General features: G+C 42.9%; 1 protein-coding gene across 1 annotated transcript in view; it reads left to right on the top strand.

The window, feature by feature from the left end:
• Positions 1 to 233: 233 nt before the first annotated feature.
• Positions 234 to 14,430, top strand: part of LOC119912596 (zinc finger protein 721-like) — a 343,224-nt gene continuing 329,027 nt past the window's right edge. The window contains exons 1-4 of the mRNA XM_038731863.1: positions 234 to 434; positions 10,233 to 10,313; positions 10,436 to 10,498; positions 11,448 to 12,510. Coding sequence (XP_038587791.1) covers positions 342 to 434; positions 10,233 to 10,313; positions 10,436 to 10,498; positions 11,448 to 12,510 — 1,300 coding nt within the window. The 5' untranslated portion in view covers positions 234 to 341. The remainder of the gene's footprint in view (positions 435 to 10,232; positions 10,314 to 10,435; positions 10,499 to 11,447; positions 12,511 to 14,430) is intronic.

The raw sequence follows: 14,430 nt of genomic DNA on the forward strand, positions 1-14,430 counted from the left end.
GATACACTATCAAGAGGAAACGCCTCTTTCAGTCATTAAGGAAGGCAAAACATCATGATATCTCATTGACAGGTCTTAAGTTTCTTAAAGAAACTGAGTTAGAAAAAATAATTTAATCTATGTTTGTTTTTGTTTTGTTTTGTGTTTTTGCTTTTCTTTTCTTCTTCTTTTTTTGTTTATTTCATTTATTTCCTGCTTAATCTCTCGTTCCACACTCCAGTCCAGCTTGTGGCGGTGATGCACCGTTAAACTGGTTTGCCAACCGCCATTAAACCCTAAAGAAGAAGAAGAAGTCACAAAAGGAGACCTGCTGGATCTCAGAGACCAGGACCAAGAGCGGGATGGAGGAGGACAACCAGGACCCGGAGCCCCGGAGCAACAACGTCCCCGGAGGACAAACAGCAGGCTCGAGCTCTGATAGCACCGATGTTCAGGTCAGTGTTCATGAACACAGCTAGCAGCTAACAAGAAGCTAACGTGGCGTTAGCTCGGCCTGGTTCCGACACGTAGCTTCATATTGACTGTAAACAAGATGTAATGTAGCAGGATTCAACAGTGGAGCCATCAGAACCCCGTATCTCTACAGAACCCACACTTAATGTGACGGTCGGAACCGAGGAGGAGGAGGAGCAGGAGGAGGAGGAGGAGGAGGTCTCTTGTAGCATGTAGCCTGCAGATGTTAGCTTGCGAGCTAACTTAGCTAGCTCAGACTGGACGACGCTGAAGCAAACTTCCGGTTCGGCAGTTAACTGAACGTTAAGTTGCTGAGCAACCGGTGCTCCGTGTTTTGCTCCTCTTACTGTTGTGAAAGCTGTTAGACATTTTAGCTGCTGTCTGAGTCCACTTTTACATTTATTAAACCTTTTTATGTGTTTAGCATGTAGACTTTGTATCATATTGTCAGGTATGTGCACACATACGAGGAATTTGACTCTGGATTGTACATTGCTCATAATGTGCTTACTCATACAATAATACTATAATAAAAACTATAATAAAGTCAAACACATGCTACAGAATAGAGAACAGAAATACTATAAACAAAAACAGAACAATATAGAAAGACTGACAAATGCAGTGAGCAGAGGGCAAAGGATGCAGGAATAACTTATTATAATGATGATTATTATGTACATGTAGGAGGTGGTTGTGATATACAGGTACACGTACATGTACACGGTACGATGGAGCATAGTGCAAAAGATGCTGGAATAAATAAGTATTATGTGCAGGTGTTATGTACCTGAGGTAGGTGGATTTGGTATACAGTATATACAATACGACAGGGGTATTCAATTAGATTTCAAAGAGGTCTAGTTAGAGAAAATTTCCTGAAGCAAAGGTCCGGAACATCAAAACGACGAACTTGCGTTATCATTCAGTACTATAACCTATATGTTTTTAGTCAACAACGGACTGTCAAATCAAATAATATTTCAGTCAGTTTTCACATCAAACTGAAAGGATAATAAATAATAACTATTCAAATAATAATTTCTAAATTTAAATAAACTAAATTAAAGTGCCTAATTTTTAGAAAAAATTTAATAAAAAGTGTAGCTTGAAGTGATGAAGTGTAGTCTTAACCAATTTTATAATAAACACACAAATGAACAGCTGTAATGCCTCCTCTTCTCTTTCATTTCCTACTTTCTGTTGTTCAGTGAGAAACGTGAGCTCCAGCTAGCATATTGGAGATCTATGAGATATTCTGGTTTTGAACTGCCCGTGGGAGGAATGTACATGTAAAAATCTGTACATTCTTGATTAAAAGTCATGTGAAATCTCTTTTCCCTTTCGTCTCCTCAATTCGCGTGTGTTTCCAAAACGTCTCTGGTGAATCTCGCGGACTCGACTCGCAAGCATCGGTATGCACAGATTTGATTGGCTGAGCAGCGTCACATGAGACGATTGGAGCACATGCGATTGGTCTGTGAGTTTCCTGGTCCTCTAAACCAGTACAGTAAATGCTAGAAAAGCTGCGTGGGTTAAAATAGAAACGCTCCGTCACGAGGTAGTAAGTCTCAATAATAAATGGGCTGTAGGTCGGCGGTCCGGTAAACAGGTGGCTGATTAGAGGCAGAGTTACTGGGTTATTGCATAGAACTCCTATGCAATTGTGGACACTGTGAGTCAGCTGTTTAGTGATGCAGGGCTCGACAACAACGGTGCCCGATGGCCCGGGGCCAGTAAAAAGTAACGTCGGGACAGTTGAACTAGCAACTCATGCAAAAACATTAGTATTAAAGAGGTGGTATTATGCTTTTAGGCTTTTTCACTCTCCTTTATTGAGTTCTATATCTTTTTTTGTGCATGTAACAGGTTTGCAAAGTGAAAAGTCCAGCCCAAAGAGAGTTCCCATCTCCCACAGAAAGCTCTGCTCTGAACCGCTTGAAAACAGCTCGTTTGTAGTCCAGCCCTTCACTTCCTTTACTTGTGACGTCACAATGAAAACGCATCATAAAGCTTGCCAAGTGGCTAGTGGGGTCAGGCTCACCCTCAAACCAAGCTAGTCTGAGCGGAGGCCCTTTGGCTCGACTCACCTTTGTTTGGGTTTTCCACTGTAGAAATGTTGTACCTGCTTCCAGGTACTTTTTTTCGTATCACCTCACCTCCGTCGAGGTTCCAAGCGAGCTGAGGGAAACTAAAATGTAACGTGAAAACATGACAGACTGCTGATTGGTCAGAGAGAATATTCACTATTCACTGCATCATCATTGCTGCACCAGACAGAGGCCAGCAACAGACAGTTTTATTTTCCAGTTTACATATGTAATTTCATCACTAAATCCACTTTTGAGGTGAGAAATCAGCTGTGTAGATTTCGAATATTGACAGTTTTACGAGAATTGATGGTGGAACAAAAATGTGATGAATATTGTCGGAGTTGAGTAGCTCCGCAAGTGGGAGGAGCGTGTGAGGCCGGCCAGCCGCTCGCTCACAGAGTCCTCTGCTCCCGCCATCACACAGACCGCTGCAGCAACAACAGCAGAGGAAAACACAGCTGGAAGGTTTTCATACCGCTTATCTGTCTTTACATGCTGAGGAATGTTGAAACGTTTTAACTTAAAAGAGAGAGAAAGCTGTGTGGATCGCTGGTGTGTGTGTCGCATTGAACATTACGTCACGACAGTTGTGTGTGGCGTCGCTATGATGACCAGCTACGTACTATCTGCAATAGAAAACGAAGCAGGGCCGAGTAGAGCCGAGTCTATCGATTTGCTCTATGGTAGCATTTTTCGGCAAGGCAGCATAGATCGTCAGAACACCGGCAACAGTTCAACATTTAGTGCTAATGGTAAGATGTGGAACAATGATGTTGTGTAGTTGTAGACTTGAGTAACTTATAGCATCTGCTAGGTTATGGTCGCAGTCTGAGGCAGCTTTGATTTGGATCTCACTACCTTGTTTCTTACGAACCGCCCTTCTCTGCTTCTGATTGGCTAGTAGTCCTTACCTGGGAACTGCACATGTGCAACTCCCAACAAAGATTTTGTACAAGTAAGATGCATCACTCTGTAGCTCAAGAGCGGAGCGTACAACACACAGGGTGAAAAGAGGAGCTGCAGCAATTTGCATTATGAGAAAAATATGTTTTTTTTCAATTAAACCCTGTAAACCTGTTCTGGTACAACCCCTAATTAAGATTTTGAACCTATAAAATGAGTATAATACCACCTCTTTAAACAATATATAATTAGAAACTGAACATCCTGCAGTTGTTTTGCAGCTCTTGGCGCGCTCCGTTGTCCAGTCCAGAGTTGTAGTTATGTGACGAGTGGTTGTCAAATGTTATTTCTCTAATCTCAATCATGCAGCAACCTCTGGGTCTGAAAGTGAAACTACAGACGGAACTTAAAACTGCATTCTCTCTAACGGCCAGCAGGGCGCAAGTCTACTGGTTGCAAAAAGAAGTCTTGTTCCATTACAAATAATGGTAAAATGTTGCAACATTTCAGCTTAATTATTAGCTCAGTAAACACTTTTAAATGGGTTTATGGTCTCAGTTACAAGTCTTCTTCAACCCAGCATGATGTTCATTTAGTAAATTATGGTCCCATTTGGGGGAAAATGGACATAAAGCAGCGTATGCTTTTAGGCAGGACTACCCAACGTGTCAATGCGTCATAACTGACGCTTTCAGACAGCGTGACAAAGCGTGAGTATTTTGCGCTAAAGGTACCCTTTTAGCGTCCGTATGAAACGCCATCGTTTGCTATTTCCCAAACACAAAGGCGTAGTAGTGTTAGAGTAGTAAGGAACTGTAGGGTTAGCCAGTCGAGATGCATAAAGTCAGTGACTTAGTTTTAGGTACTAACATTTCTGATGGTTGTGGTTGGGGGAAAAGGGCTTTGGGAGGCTGTCAACACCTTTAACATAAATCGTTTCCTGTGTGAAAAGGCCTTAAAGGAGACCTATTACACTGCTTTTCCAGTCCTACTTTGTAGTTCTGTGACTCCTGTATGGGAGCTTTGCATGATTCAAAGTTTAAAAAAAATAATTCTTATACTGATTCTTCGTGTAGGCCTTCATTTCAGGCTCTGTCTGAACAAGCTGTAGATGCTGCTGTATCTTTAAGGCCTCCCCTCTCAAAGCCCACTGTCTTCTGATTGGCCAAGACCTGAAGCATGTTACCAGGCTGTTGTTGTTGCTGGGCAGAACAGGCAGACTGAGCGTTGCCATGCCGTTAGTGTGGGAGCACATGCTCCTTATTATGTAGAACGGAGCCGTTGGTAGAAAAAGCAGTTCAGAACAGGCTCACAGGGATTTCTGATTAATGCTTTAACCTAATTTTTTAAAAACTTGGCCATGTTTAACATGAACATCCAACATTATAACATTGTAGATAAGTCATAAAATGGGGAAAAGCATAATTGGTCTCCTTTAAATTAGCAAGATGGCGCCACAGACGGCCGCCTCAGGATTACACTCCATAGTGCTTTCTGTGTTTTTTTTAATTAACGCTGTTTTCTGCCGTTCCTCTCTGCTAACTTTTACCAGAGAAGAGCTCTTAAACATTGGACTTTCAACTGCTCATACTATTCCACCGCTCTGTATTGACCATGGAACTTTCCCAGAGCTACCCTTTGGAGGAGTGGCAGCTCTGTATGGGATCCTTCGAAAACGTGCAGGCGCGCTGGTTAAAATGAGACAGCGGGGATTTCGCACTGCGTTCCCTTCAATCCACCTGGCGAATGTCCGCTCTCTAGCCAACAAAATGGACAAACTGCTTCTCCTCAACAGAACTAACTCGGACTTCTGCAGATCTGCTGCCCTCTGTTTCACCGAATCCTGGCTCATCGAGCGCATCCCAGACAGCGCACTTCACCTACCGGGATTTAATCTCATCCATGCGGATGTCACAGTATCAGTTAGTTTGTCCAGGTTAGTGGAGGAAAAACATCCAGAATCCCTGCTCATAGTTCTTGGGGACTTTAACAAAGCAAATCTCAGCCATGAACTTCCAAAGTACAGACAGCATATTAAGTGTCCCACCAGGGACACTAACACACTGGACCACTGCTACACAACATTAAAGGACGCCTATCGCTCTGTTCCTCGTGCTACCTTAGGACTCTCTGGTCACTGTCTGATGCATCTTCTCCAGACTGTAAAGACTGTGAAAAGATGGACCAAAGAGTCAAAGCTGGAGTTACAGTTTTTTGAGGCTGCAGCCACTGACCTGGACAAACTAACTGACACTGTGACATCTTACATCAATTTTTGTGAGGACGTGTGTGCCGACTAAAACCTTCCGCACATATAACAACCAAAAACCCTGGTTCACAGCGGAACTCGGGCAGCTTCGTCAGACCAAGGAGTAGGCCTTCAGAAGTAGGGACAGAGTCTTGTACAACCAGGCCAGGAACATGCTGACTAAAGAGGTCAAAGCTGCAAAGAGGAGCTACACTGAAAGGTTAAATAAAAGCTTTGCAGCCAACGACCCTGCGTCATTGTGGAGAAGCCTACGGACACTCACAAACTATAAGAGACCATCCCCAACACTGCTGGTACTCAACAACTGGCAGACGAGCTGAATGGTTTCTATTGCAGGTTTGAAAATCCCAGAGTCACACCTCCCCCACTCCAATGCCATCTTCAAACAGTCACCTTCCCCCTCTGACCTCTCACCTGCACTCAAGATCTGTGAAGAGGACGTAAGCCACCTCTTCCGAAAGCAGAAGATCAGGAAGGTTCCTGAATCTGACAGTGTCTCACCATCGTGCCTGAAAATCTGTGCAGACCAGCTGGCCCCTATCTTCACTCAGATGTTCAACAAATCACTGGAGCTGTGTGAAGTTCCCTCCTGCTTCAAATGCTCCACAGTCATCCCGGTCCCAAAAAAACCCCTCCATCTCTGGTCTAAATGACTATAGGCCCGTCACCCTGACATCTGTACTCATGAAGTCATTAGGACAGTCTGAAGGACATTACAGGCCCCCTGCTGGACCCCCTGCAGTTTGCCTACAGGGCTAACAGGTCAGTGGATGATGTAGTCAACTTGGGTCTGCATCACATCCTGCAACACCTCGATTCTCCAGGGACATATGCAAGGATCCTGTTTGTGGACTTCAGCTCGGCGTTCAACACCATCTTCAGCACCAAACTCACCCAGCTCACTGTGCCAGCCTCCACCTGTCAGTGGATCACAGACTTCCTGACTGTCAGGAGTCAGCAGGTGAGACTGGGAAACATCACATCCAGCACCCGGACTATCAGCACTGGCGCCCCCCAGGGGTGTGTGCTCTCCGCATTGCTCTTCTCCCTCTACACCAAGGACTGCACCTCAGGGGACCCATCTGTCAAACTCCTGAAGTTTGGTGATGATATAACGGTCATCTGCATCATCTGGGACAGTTATGAGTCGGCCTACAGACGGGAGTTTGATCAGCTGGCTCTCTGGTGCGGTCAGAACAACCTGGAGCTTAACACGTTCAAAACTGTGGAGATGACCGTGGACTTCAGGAGGAGCCCCCCCACTCTGCCCCCCATCACCATACTCAACAGCCCTGTGTCTGCTGTGGAATCCTTCAGGTTTCTGGGTTCCACTACATCCCAGGACCTGAAGTGGGAGCCCAACACGGACACCATCATCAAGAAGGCCCAGCAGAGGATGTACTTCCTGCGTCAGCTCAGGAAGCTCAACCTGCCTAAGGAGCAGCTGATCCAGTTCTACACAGCCATCATCCAGTCTGTCCTCTGCACGTCCATCACTGTCTGGATTGGATCTGCCACCAAAAAGGACAGGAGCAGACTACAATGGACAGTCAGGACTGCAGAAAAAATAATCGGTGCCAACCTGCCCTCCATTCAGGACTTATACATTTCCAGAGTCAGGAAACGGGCAGGAAACTGCAGATCCATCTCACCCCGGACACAACCTGTTCCAGCTCCTCCCCTCAGGTAGGCGCTACAGAGCACTGTATGCCAAAACCAACAGACACAGAAGCAGTTTCTTCCTACAAGCCATCACTCTGATGAACAGCTGATTTTCTGACTCAGTGTCAGGAACTATTCTTGTGCAATAACCCAGTAACTCCGTCTCTAATCAGCCACCTGTTTACTGGTTTCCACTTATTATTTATTTATTCACCATTCTATGTCGTCATGTATACCATATACTGCATACCAATACACCTACCTCAGGTCATAAGTTCATAGGTCTTATTTATTTTTTCCAGCATCCTTTGCATTATGCTCCATCACACTGTACATGTCTGTGTACCTGTATATCATATCCACCTTCAACATGTACATAATGAGAATAATAGTTTCTTGTAAGTTTATACACAATTTACTAGCAATAAATGAATTTTGCTTCAAATTTCATTCTGGTATTGTCTTTAAGTTTGCATGCAACAGAATACCTTATCTCAAAAGTACTGAAACAAATGTATACGTCTGTGGTTATCAAACTTTTTCACATCAGGGACCTCTAAAATAACACAAATTAGACCGAGGACCCCCAATTTGTCCCAGGGTCCCCCATCTGATAAGAGTTTTGCTTTTAGATGTTTTTTGTTTTTTTCACAGAAAGTGTATGAAACCCACAACCAAAGTAGTCAGACATTCAGTCCCTCTGCTACTGTGGATAGATAGAATTATAATGAAAATAAAGTATTCCCCTTTTTGCTGGGGACCCCCTGGAACCACCTCAGGGACCCCACTTTGAGAACCACTGGTATATGTGACATAATGTGACACAAAAATTAGTTTGGCCGGTGGATTTTTCATCTACCAGTCCCATTAGAAGGTGAGCCAAAAAGTTAATTTCCACCCCTGCCTGAAGTCCACGATCATCTCCACAGTTTTGAACGTGTTAAGCTCCAGGTTGTTCTGACCGCACCGGAAAGCCAGCTGATCAACCTCCCATCTGTAGGCCAACTCGTCACCATTTTGCCGCTGTCAAAGTAATCTGGCCGTGGTCCAGATCTTATAGCTGGCGGGCAAGCTTTGGCCCGTGGGCGGCCTATTGCCGACCACTGGTGTAGCGGGAGAAGAGCAGGGGGGAGAGCACACACCACTGAGGGGCGCCAGTGCTAATACTCCGGGTGCTGGATGTGGTGTTCCCCAGCCTCACCTGCTGATTCCTGACAGTCAGGAAGTCTGTGATCCACTGACAGGTGGAGGCTGGCACAGTGAGCTGGGTGAGTTTGGTGCTGAGGATGTCCGGGATGATGGTGTTGAAGGCTGAGCTGAAGTCCACAAACAGGCTCCTTGCATATGTCCCTGGAGAGTCGAGGTGTTGCAGGATGTAATGCAGACCCAAGTTGACTGCATCATCCACTGACCTGTTAGCCTGTAGTCGGCACACACATGTATCTGTGATACTGATGTTGGATGTCACAGTGTCAGTTAGTTCGTCCAGGTCAGTGGATGCAGCCTCAAAAACACTCCAGTCAGTACAGTCAAAGCAGGCCTGTAACTCCAGCTTTGACTTGTTGGTCCATCTTTTCACAGTCTTTACAACAGGTTTAGCAGATTTCAATTTTTGCCTGGATGTCTGGAAAAGATAAACCAGACAGTGACCAGAGAGTCCTAAGGCGGCACGGGGAACAGAGCGATAGGCGTGTTGTGTAGCAGTGGTCCAGTGCGTTAGTGTCCCTGGTTTGACACTTAATATGCTGTCTCTACTTTGGGAGTTCATGACTGCGGTTTGCTCTGTTGAAGTCCCCGAGAACAATGAGCAGGGAGTCTGGATGTTTTTTTCTCCACGTTAGTTATCTGGTTGGCCAGGTGTAGTAACGCCTCACTAACACAGGCCTGAGGTGGAATGTAAACAGCGATCAGAACAAACGTGGAAAACTCTGGCTGTTTTGAACATGAATACTTAACCCAGTGTTTACCCTATATGCATTCAGGAGCGGTGGTGTTTCCCCACCTGCTTGAAAAGTGAAAGTTTGCGCTAGCAAACATCTCCCCTCCCCTTCAGACTGTGCAGCTGAGCAGGAAAGCTTCTACAGTAGGCTACGTCTTTTGGCTGCTATGCTATACTTAACATAGCTCAGTTTATAGAAAGTAACTGGTAGCTGTATTTTATTACTATCTACTTGTCAAATGTTGAGAACATCAGGTACAAACAGCTCTGTCCTGTACAGACTGGTTCATCCTAAATTATTTTTCAGGTTTCAGATGAGTCTGAAAAAGTGGTTGATAGGAAAAGAAAGGACGGAGGTGACTGGAGGAGCTGAGGCTAGTAAAGCAAATTAGTGATGCAAACTAGTCCTTTTAAGCTAATGAGGAGACGTTTCTTTTTGGATTTTTAGTGCAAATACAATGCACCTCAGAAGAGAGGCAGTTTCTCATTTTGCCTATTTTTTTAATGTCTACAGATAAATGTCAAACTGTGAAATGAGACACAAAAAGCCACATTAACAATTGTCTATAATGATTCTGAGGTCATGTTAACAGGGTTTTCCTGCCGTTAAGGCTGACGGGGTGATGCCCAAAACATGTTGTGCCATAAATGTAAAATACCCAAATCTAAAGGTTGTAGTTCGTACAGTAGACTGAACTTTGGGTGTTGTTTATTTATCATCTACTCTAGCTTTTCCAACTATTTCCTAAGAGAAATGTTCTTAGGGGAGGACCCCTAAACAGTGAATGAACTGCAATCCAAAAAATAGTCCTTTCCTCAAAGTGCGAATTCAACAATATGGATTATTTAGTTGATGTATAAGCTCACTGATGACAAAGGGAGCAGTTGATGATTTTCTGTGTCTTTTCTTCAGAGTATTGTGAAGCTACAAAATATGGTAAAGGAAGTTTCCCAAAGCCCTTTCCATTATGAGTGGCAGTATTATTATGACAAGGTGAGTGGGCACGCATGCACAACTTTTCCAGTTTGTGTATTAATATGTATAAAAGTAACTGGCTTAATAATTTAGCTTTCTGTTGATGATGTTACTTATTTTGTCTTCCTCTTTCCTCTCAGACCCTCATTTCATCAACCTCTGACCCCAGTGGATCATCAGCAAATGAGTCCCGAAACAAACAGGTTAGAGACAACTGATAACAGCAGCTTTCAGCTCTGCAGATGGCCTACACAAAAGGGCAGGTTGTGGATCCTGGTTGAAAAGTGTATTTTTAAGACACTCACAGTTAAATTGTCTTTGTTTAAACACAGAGTTAACAATAAAAACAGACTTTATTGGTTGTTGGACAACCAACAGAAAGTGTAGACATGCCTTCTCTAATGTTTTAACAGCCGAGAGTGTTTTTACATTTCTGACATGTGACACAGTGATTCACAGTGCGTGAAAAGCATGATGCGTGACTTCCCACGCTTCACTCCATAAATGTGTTTACTTTATTTAGCACCATTAACTTGTTGACGCTTTTATTCAAAGCGACTTACAATTGCTATATATGTCAGAGGTCGCACGTCTCTGGAGAAACGAGAGGTTAAGTATCTTGCTAAGAGACACATTGATGTCTTACAGTGGATTCGAACCCGGGTCTCTAATGTGTCTTATCCCCTGCTTCATCATTTCTAAATTATTCAAAATACATTACATTGTTAGTGTACACTTCTTATAGTACACTTCTTATAGTACTTTAAATTTGGTTTTATTTTATATAATTCCAAAGCAAAAATCTTAAAGTTAGATTTTAACAATAAATCAGATTATGAGCTAGTTTTGGGTGATGCCTGGCTGTTATCTTGGAGCAGCCTCTCCATATTTCTTTGCATTCTTGGTTTTGAGGTCTCATGGATGATGCTGGCTAAGAGACAACAGTTAGCAAACACGTTAAGTGCAATAATAAATCAGTGAATTATAGGATTATCCTACCCTATCTGGTCGTCTTCCATATTTTCCCCCTGGCGTTGATACTAGTTTTCATTCTGAAGAGTAAACCTCGTTCACTTAATGGTAATGTCATTTGTGGTTCTAGATCGCTCGCTCCACTCACTGTTTCTCTCTCTGTATGTCTGTCTGATTTAGAAACTGAGAGGAAGAGACGGAGACACAAGTCACCGCTGTGACGAATCCTTCACAACATCAGTAAAGATTCATCAGAGTGTTCAAACTGGAGAGAAAACGTTCATGTGTGAACAGTGTGGAAAAGCTTTCGCTACATCAAGTAACCTAAAAAACCACCTATGTGTAAACACTAGAGCGAAATCAAACTGCTGTGAACAGTGTGGGAAAGCTTTCAGTAAACCAAGTAACCTAAAAAGACACTTACGTCTTCACACTGGAGAGAAACCGTACAGGTGTGAACACTGTGGCAAAGCTTTCGCTACATCAAGTTACCTAAAAAGCCACCTACATCTTCACACTGGAGAGAAATCGAACTGCTGTGAACACTGTGGAAAATCTTTCACTAAACCAAGTAACCTAAAAAGACACCTACATCTTCACACTGGAAAGGAACCGTACGTGTGTGAACCGTGTGGAAAAGCTTTCGCTACATCAAGTATCCTAAAAAGCCACTTAAGTGTTCACACTACAGCAAAATCGAACTGCTGTGAACAGTGTGGGAAAGCTTTCACTAAACCAATTAACCTAAAAAGACACCTACATCTTCACACTGGAGAGAAACCGTACTGGTGTGAACTGTGTGGGAAAGCTTTCGCTACATCAAGTAACCTAAAAAACCACCAACGTGTTCACACTGGAGAAAAATTGTACCGTTGTGAACAGTGTGGGAAAGCTTTCACTACATCAGCTCACCTACAAAGCCACCTACGTATTCACACTGGAGAGAAACCATACTGGTGTGAACTATGTGGGAAAGCTTTCACTACCTCAAGTAACCTAAAATACCACCTACGAGTTCACATTGGAGAGAAACCATACTGCTGTGAACAGTGTGGGAAAGCTTTCACTGAATCAGGTAACCTAGCACAGCACAGACGTGTTCACACTGGAGAGAAGCCGTACTGGTGTGAACTGTGTGGGAAATCTTTCACTGAATCAAGTAACCTAGCACAGCACAGACGTGTTCACACTGGAGAGAAGCCGTACTGGTGTGAACAATGTGGGAAAACTTTTAGTCAGAGTAGTTCCCTTAAAAAGCACCAACGCAGTCATGCTTCTTCATTGTGAACATTTATCAGAGCATCCTCCTCATGTCCTGATGCTGTGTTGTTGTATTCTCTCCAGGCTGAGGGTTAGACAAAAGTAACTTTATATTCTGAGCAGCATGTTTTTTTTTTTGTTGGTTTTTTTGGCATGCCAATGTTATCAGCTGATATAATAGGGCTGACTGGTGTCTGCATCTGTGTCCGTCCATTAACGGCACACTAGGTATATTTAGCCACGCATTTTGTAGAGTCATTATGTTACAAGTCGCAAAACAGTGACGTTTTTTTAGAAGCACGAACCGCGTAAAGCAACAGTGAACACACCAGGGAAGATGTCATTCGTTAGCTACCATGTTGGTGTTTGAAAGACTACGTCGTTAACACGCTGCCTCTGCAGCTGCTGATGTGAACAGAATCGCTGGAGGAAAAGTCCAGAAGACGAGTTCTGTTTATTGTCAGTGACTTTATAAAACGAAGCCTAGTACTGATGGAGAAAGTCACTGGAGCAGATATACAGGAAGAGAGAGACAGAAAATACCCCCCAGAAAATACCGATGTGTATTTTATACCGGTATTCAGCCTAAAAGCACCGGGATATGACTTTTGGTCCATATCGCCCTGCCCTACGATATAAAGTAATTGCTCGGGGTGTTTATAACTGCTGATTAATGACAATTGAAAAACAATTGAGATGGATCTATGTTCAAGTAGAGTTGGTCATTTGTCACATTAAATACTTGACTGAAATAACAATAAAAATAGCCCTCATCACTTTTTCTCTCCTGAAACATTCAGGATCGTATATGCTAAACTTCCCGTTTTTTCATTGCCCTCTCCTGGGTTTTCCCCAGCTCCCCTGTTTAATGTTACAGTAGTTTAGTGGTGCAGCCTACGCTGCTGTAGCTTTATTTCTGAAACAGAGTGGCAGTTCTAACAAACGGTCTGATCATTTCTCCCTAATTCATCACTTCTAAATATTCTCTAACCTTGCTTACAGCAGCTAATGCAACAATAACAGTTTGATCATAAACACATTGTATAGAGATAAATGGTGATGACAGCATAAAGTCAACAAATTAAATTTTTTTTCACCTTCTCTAAATCAAAAAATAAACTAGCTAGAGTATGTGACACATCTTCCTGCTAAACAAAGTTATCTAGCTCCTCTTTCGAATGTGAAACGTTAGCGTGAGTAAGTTGCAGATCCTCGTCAAACAGTCATGTAGTATTAGATGCATTCAACAGCAATGTTTTCTCTGGGTCACTGTATTACAGATGATGGTTGAAAAATGGACTCAAGGCTGAGAAAGGCTTTTGTCTTGTCAACTCCATAATTATTCTCTAACATTAAATGTCTTGGCTATCTGTTTCTCTGGTTCAGACTCTCTAATTGCTCTCGGATGTATGAGCTCTGCCCTTCAGTTGAATTATTCTTTCTTTTAATAAATTCAATAAAAGCATCTGTTTGTTGTAACTTGTTTATTTGTTCAAGGAAATATATTGGGACCTGGTTCCATCTGTTCGGACCATATCAAATATTTTGGTCTATGTATTTGTATATAGTATGTTTACGTAGACCTGAATAAAGCATAGTCACAGACATCACTGCAATAATCTGAAGATGACTTTATTTTCCATCATCTGGTTTTATAGAGATAGTGGTGCAGGGCTTTGTCTCAAACCTTGCTCCAAAATCTTCCACAGGTGAATATGGAAGCATATAGGGGACTAAATTAAAATTAGCATGCAAACTTGAAAAAAAATTTTTTATCTCACAATAACATTTTCCACGTGTTATTTAGGTAAAAATTTGAATCAAAATGCAACCATTATCATTTTCACATACTTGTGTTAGCATTCTAGGACCATATTAAAATGAAAATGGAAACAGCATTTGA

The sequence above is a fragment of the Micropterus salmoides genome, unplaced genomic scaffold (assembly GCF_014851395.1).
Source record: "Micropterus salmoides isolate LMB-PRFRI ecotype aquatic unplaced genomic scaffold, ASM1485139v1 Ms_hic_scaffold_2, whole genome shotgun sequence".
NCBI lineage: Eukaryota > Metazoa > Chordata > Actinopteri > Centrarchiformes > Centrarchidae > Micropterus > Micropterus salmoides.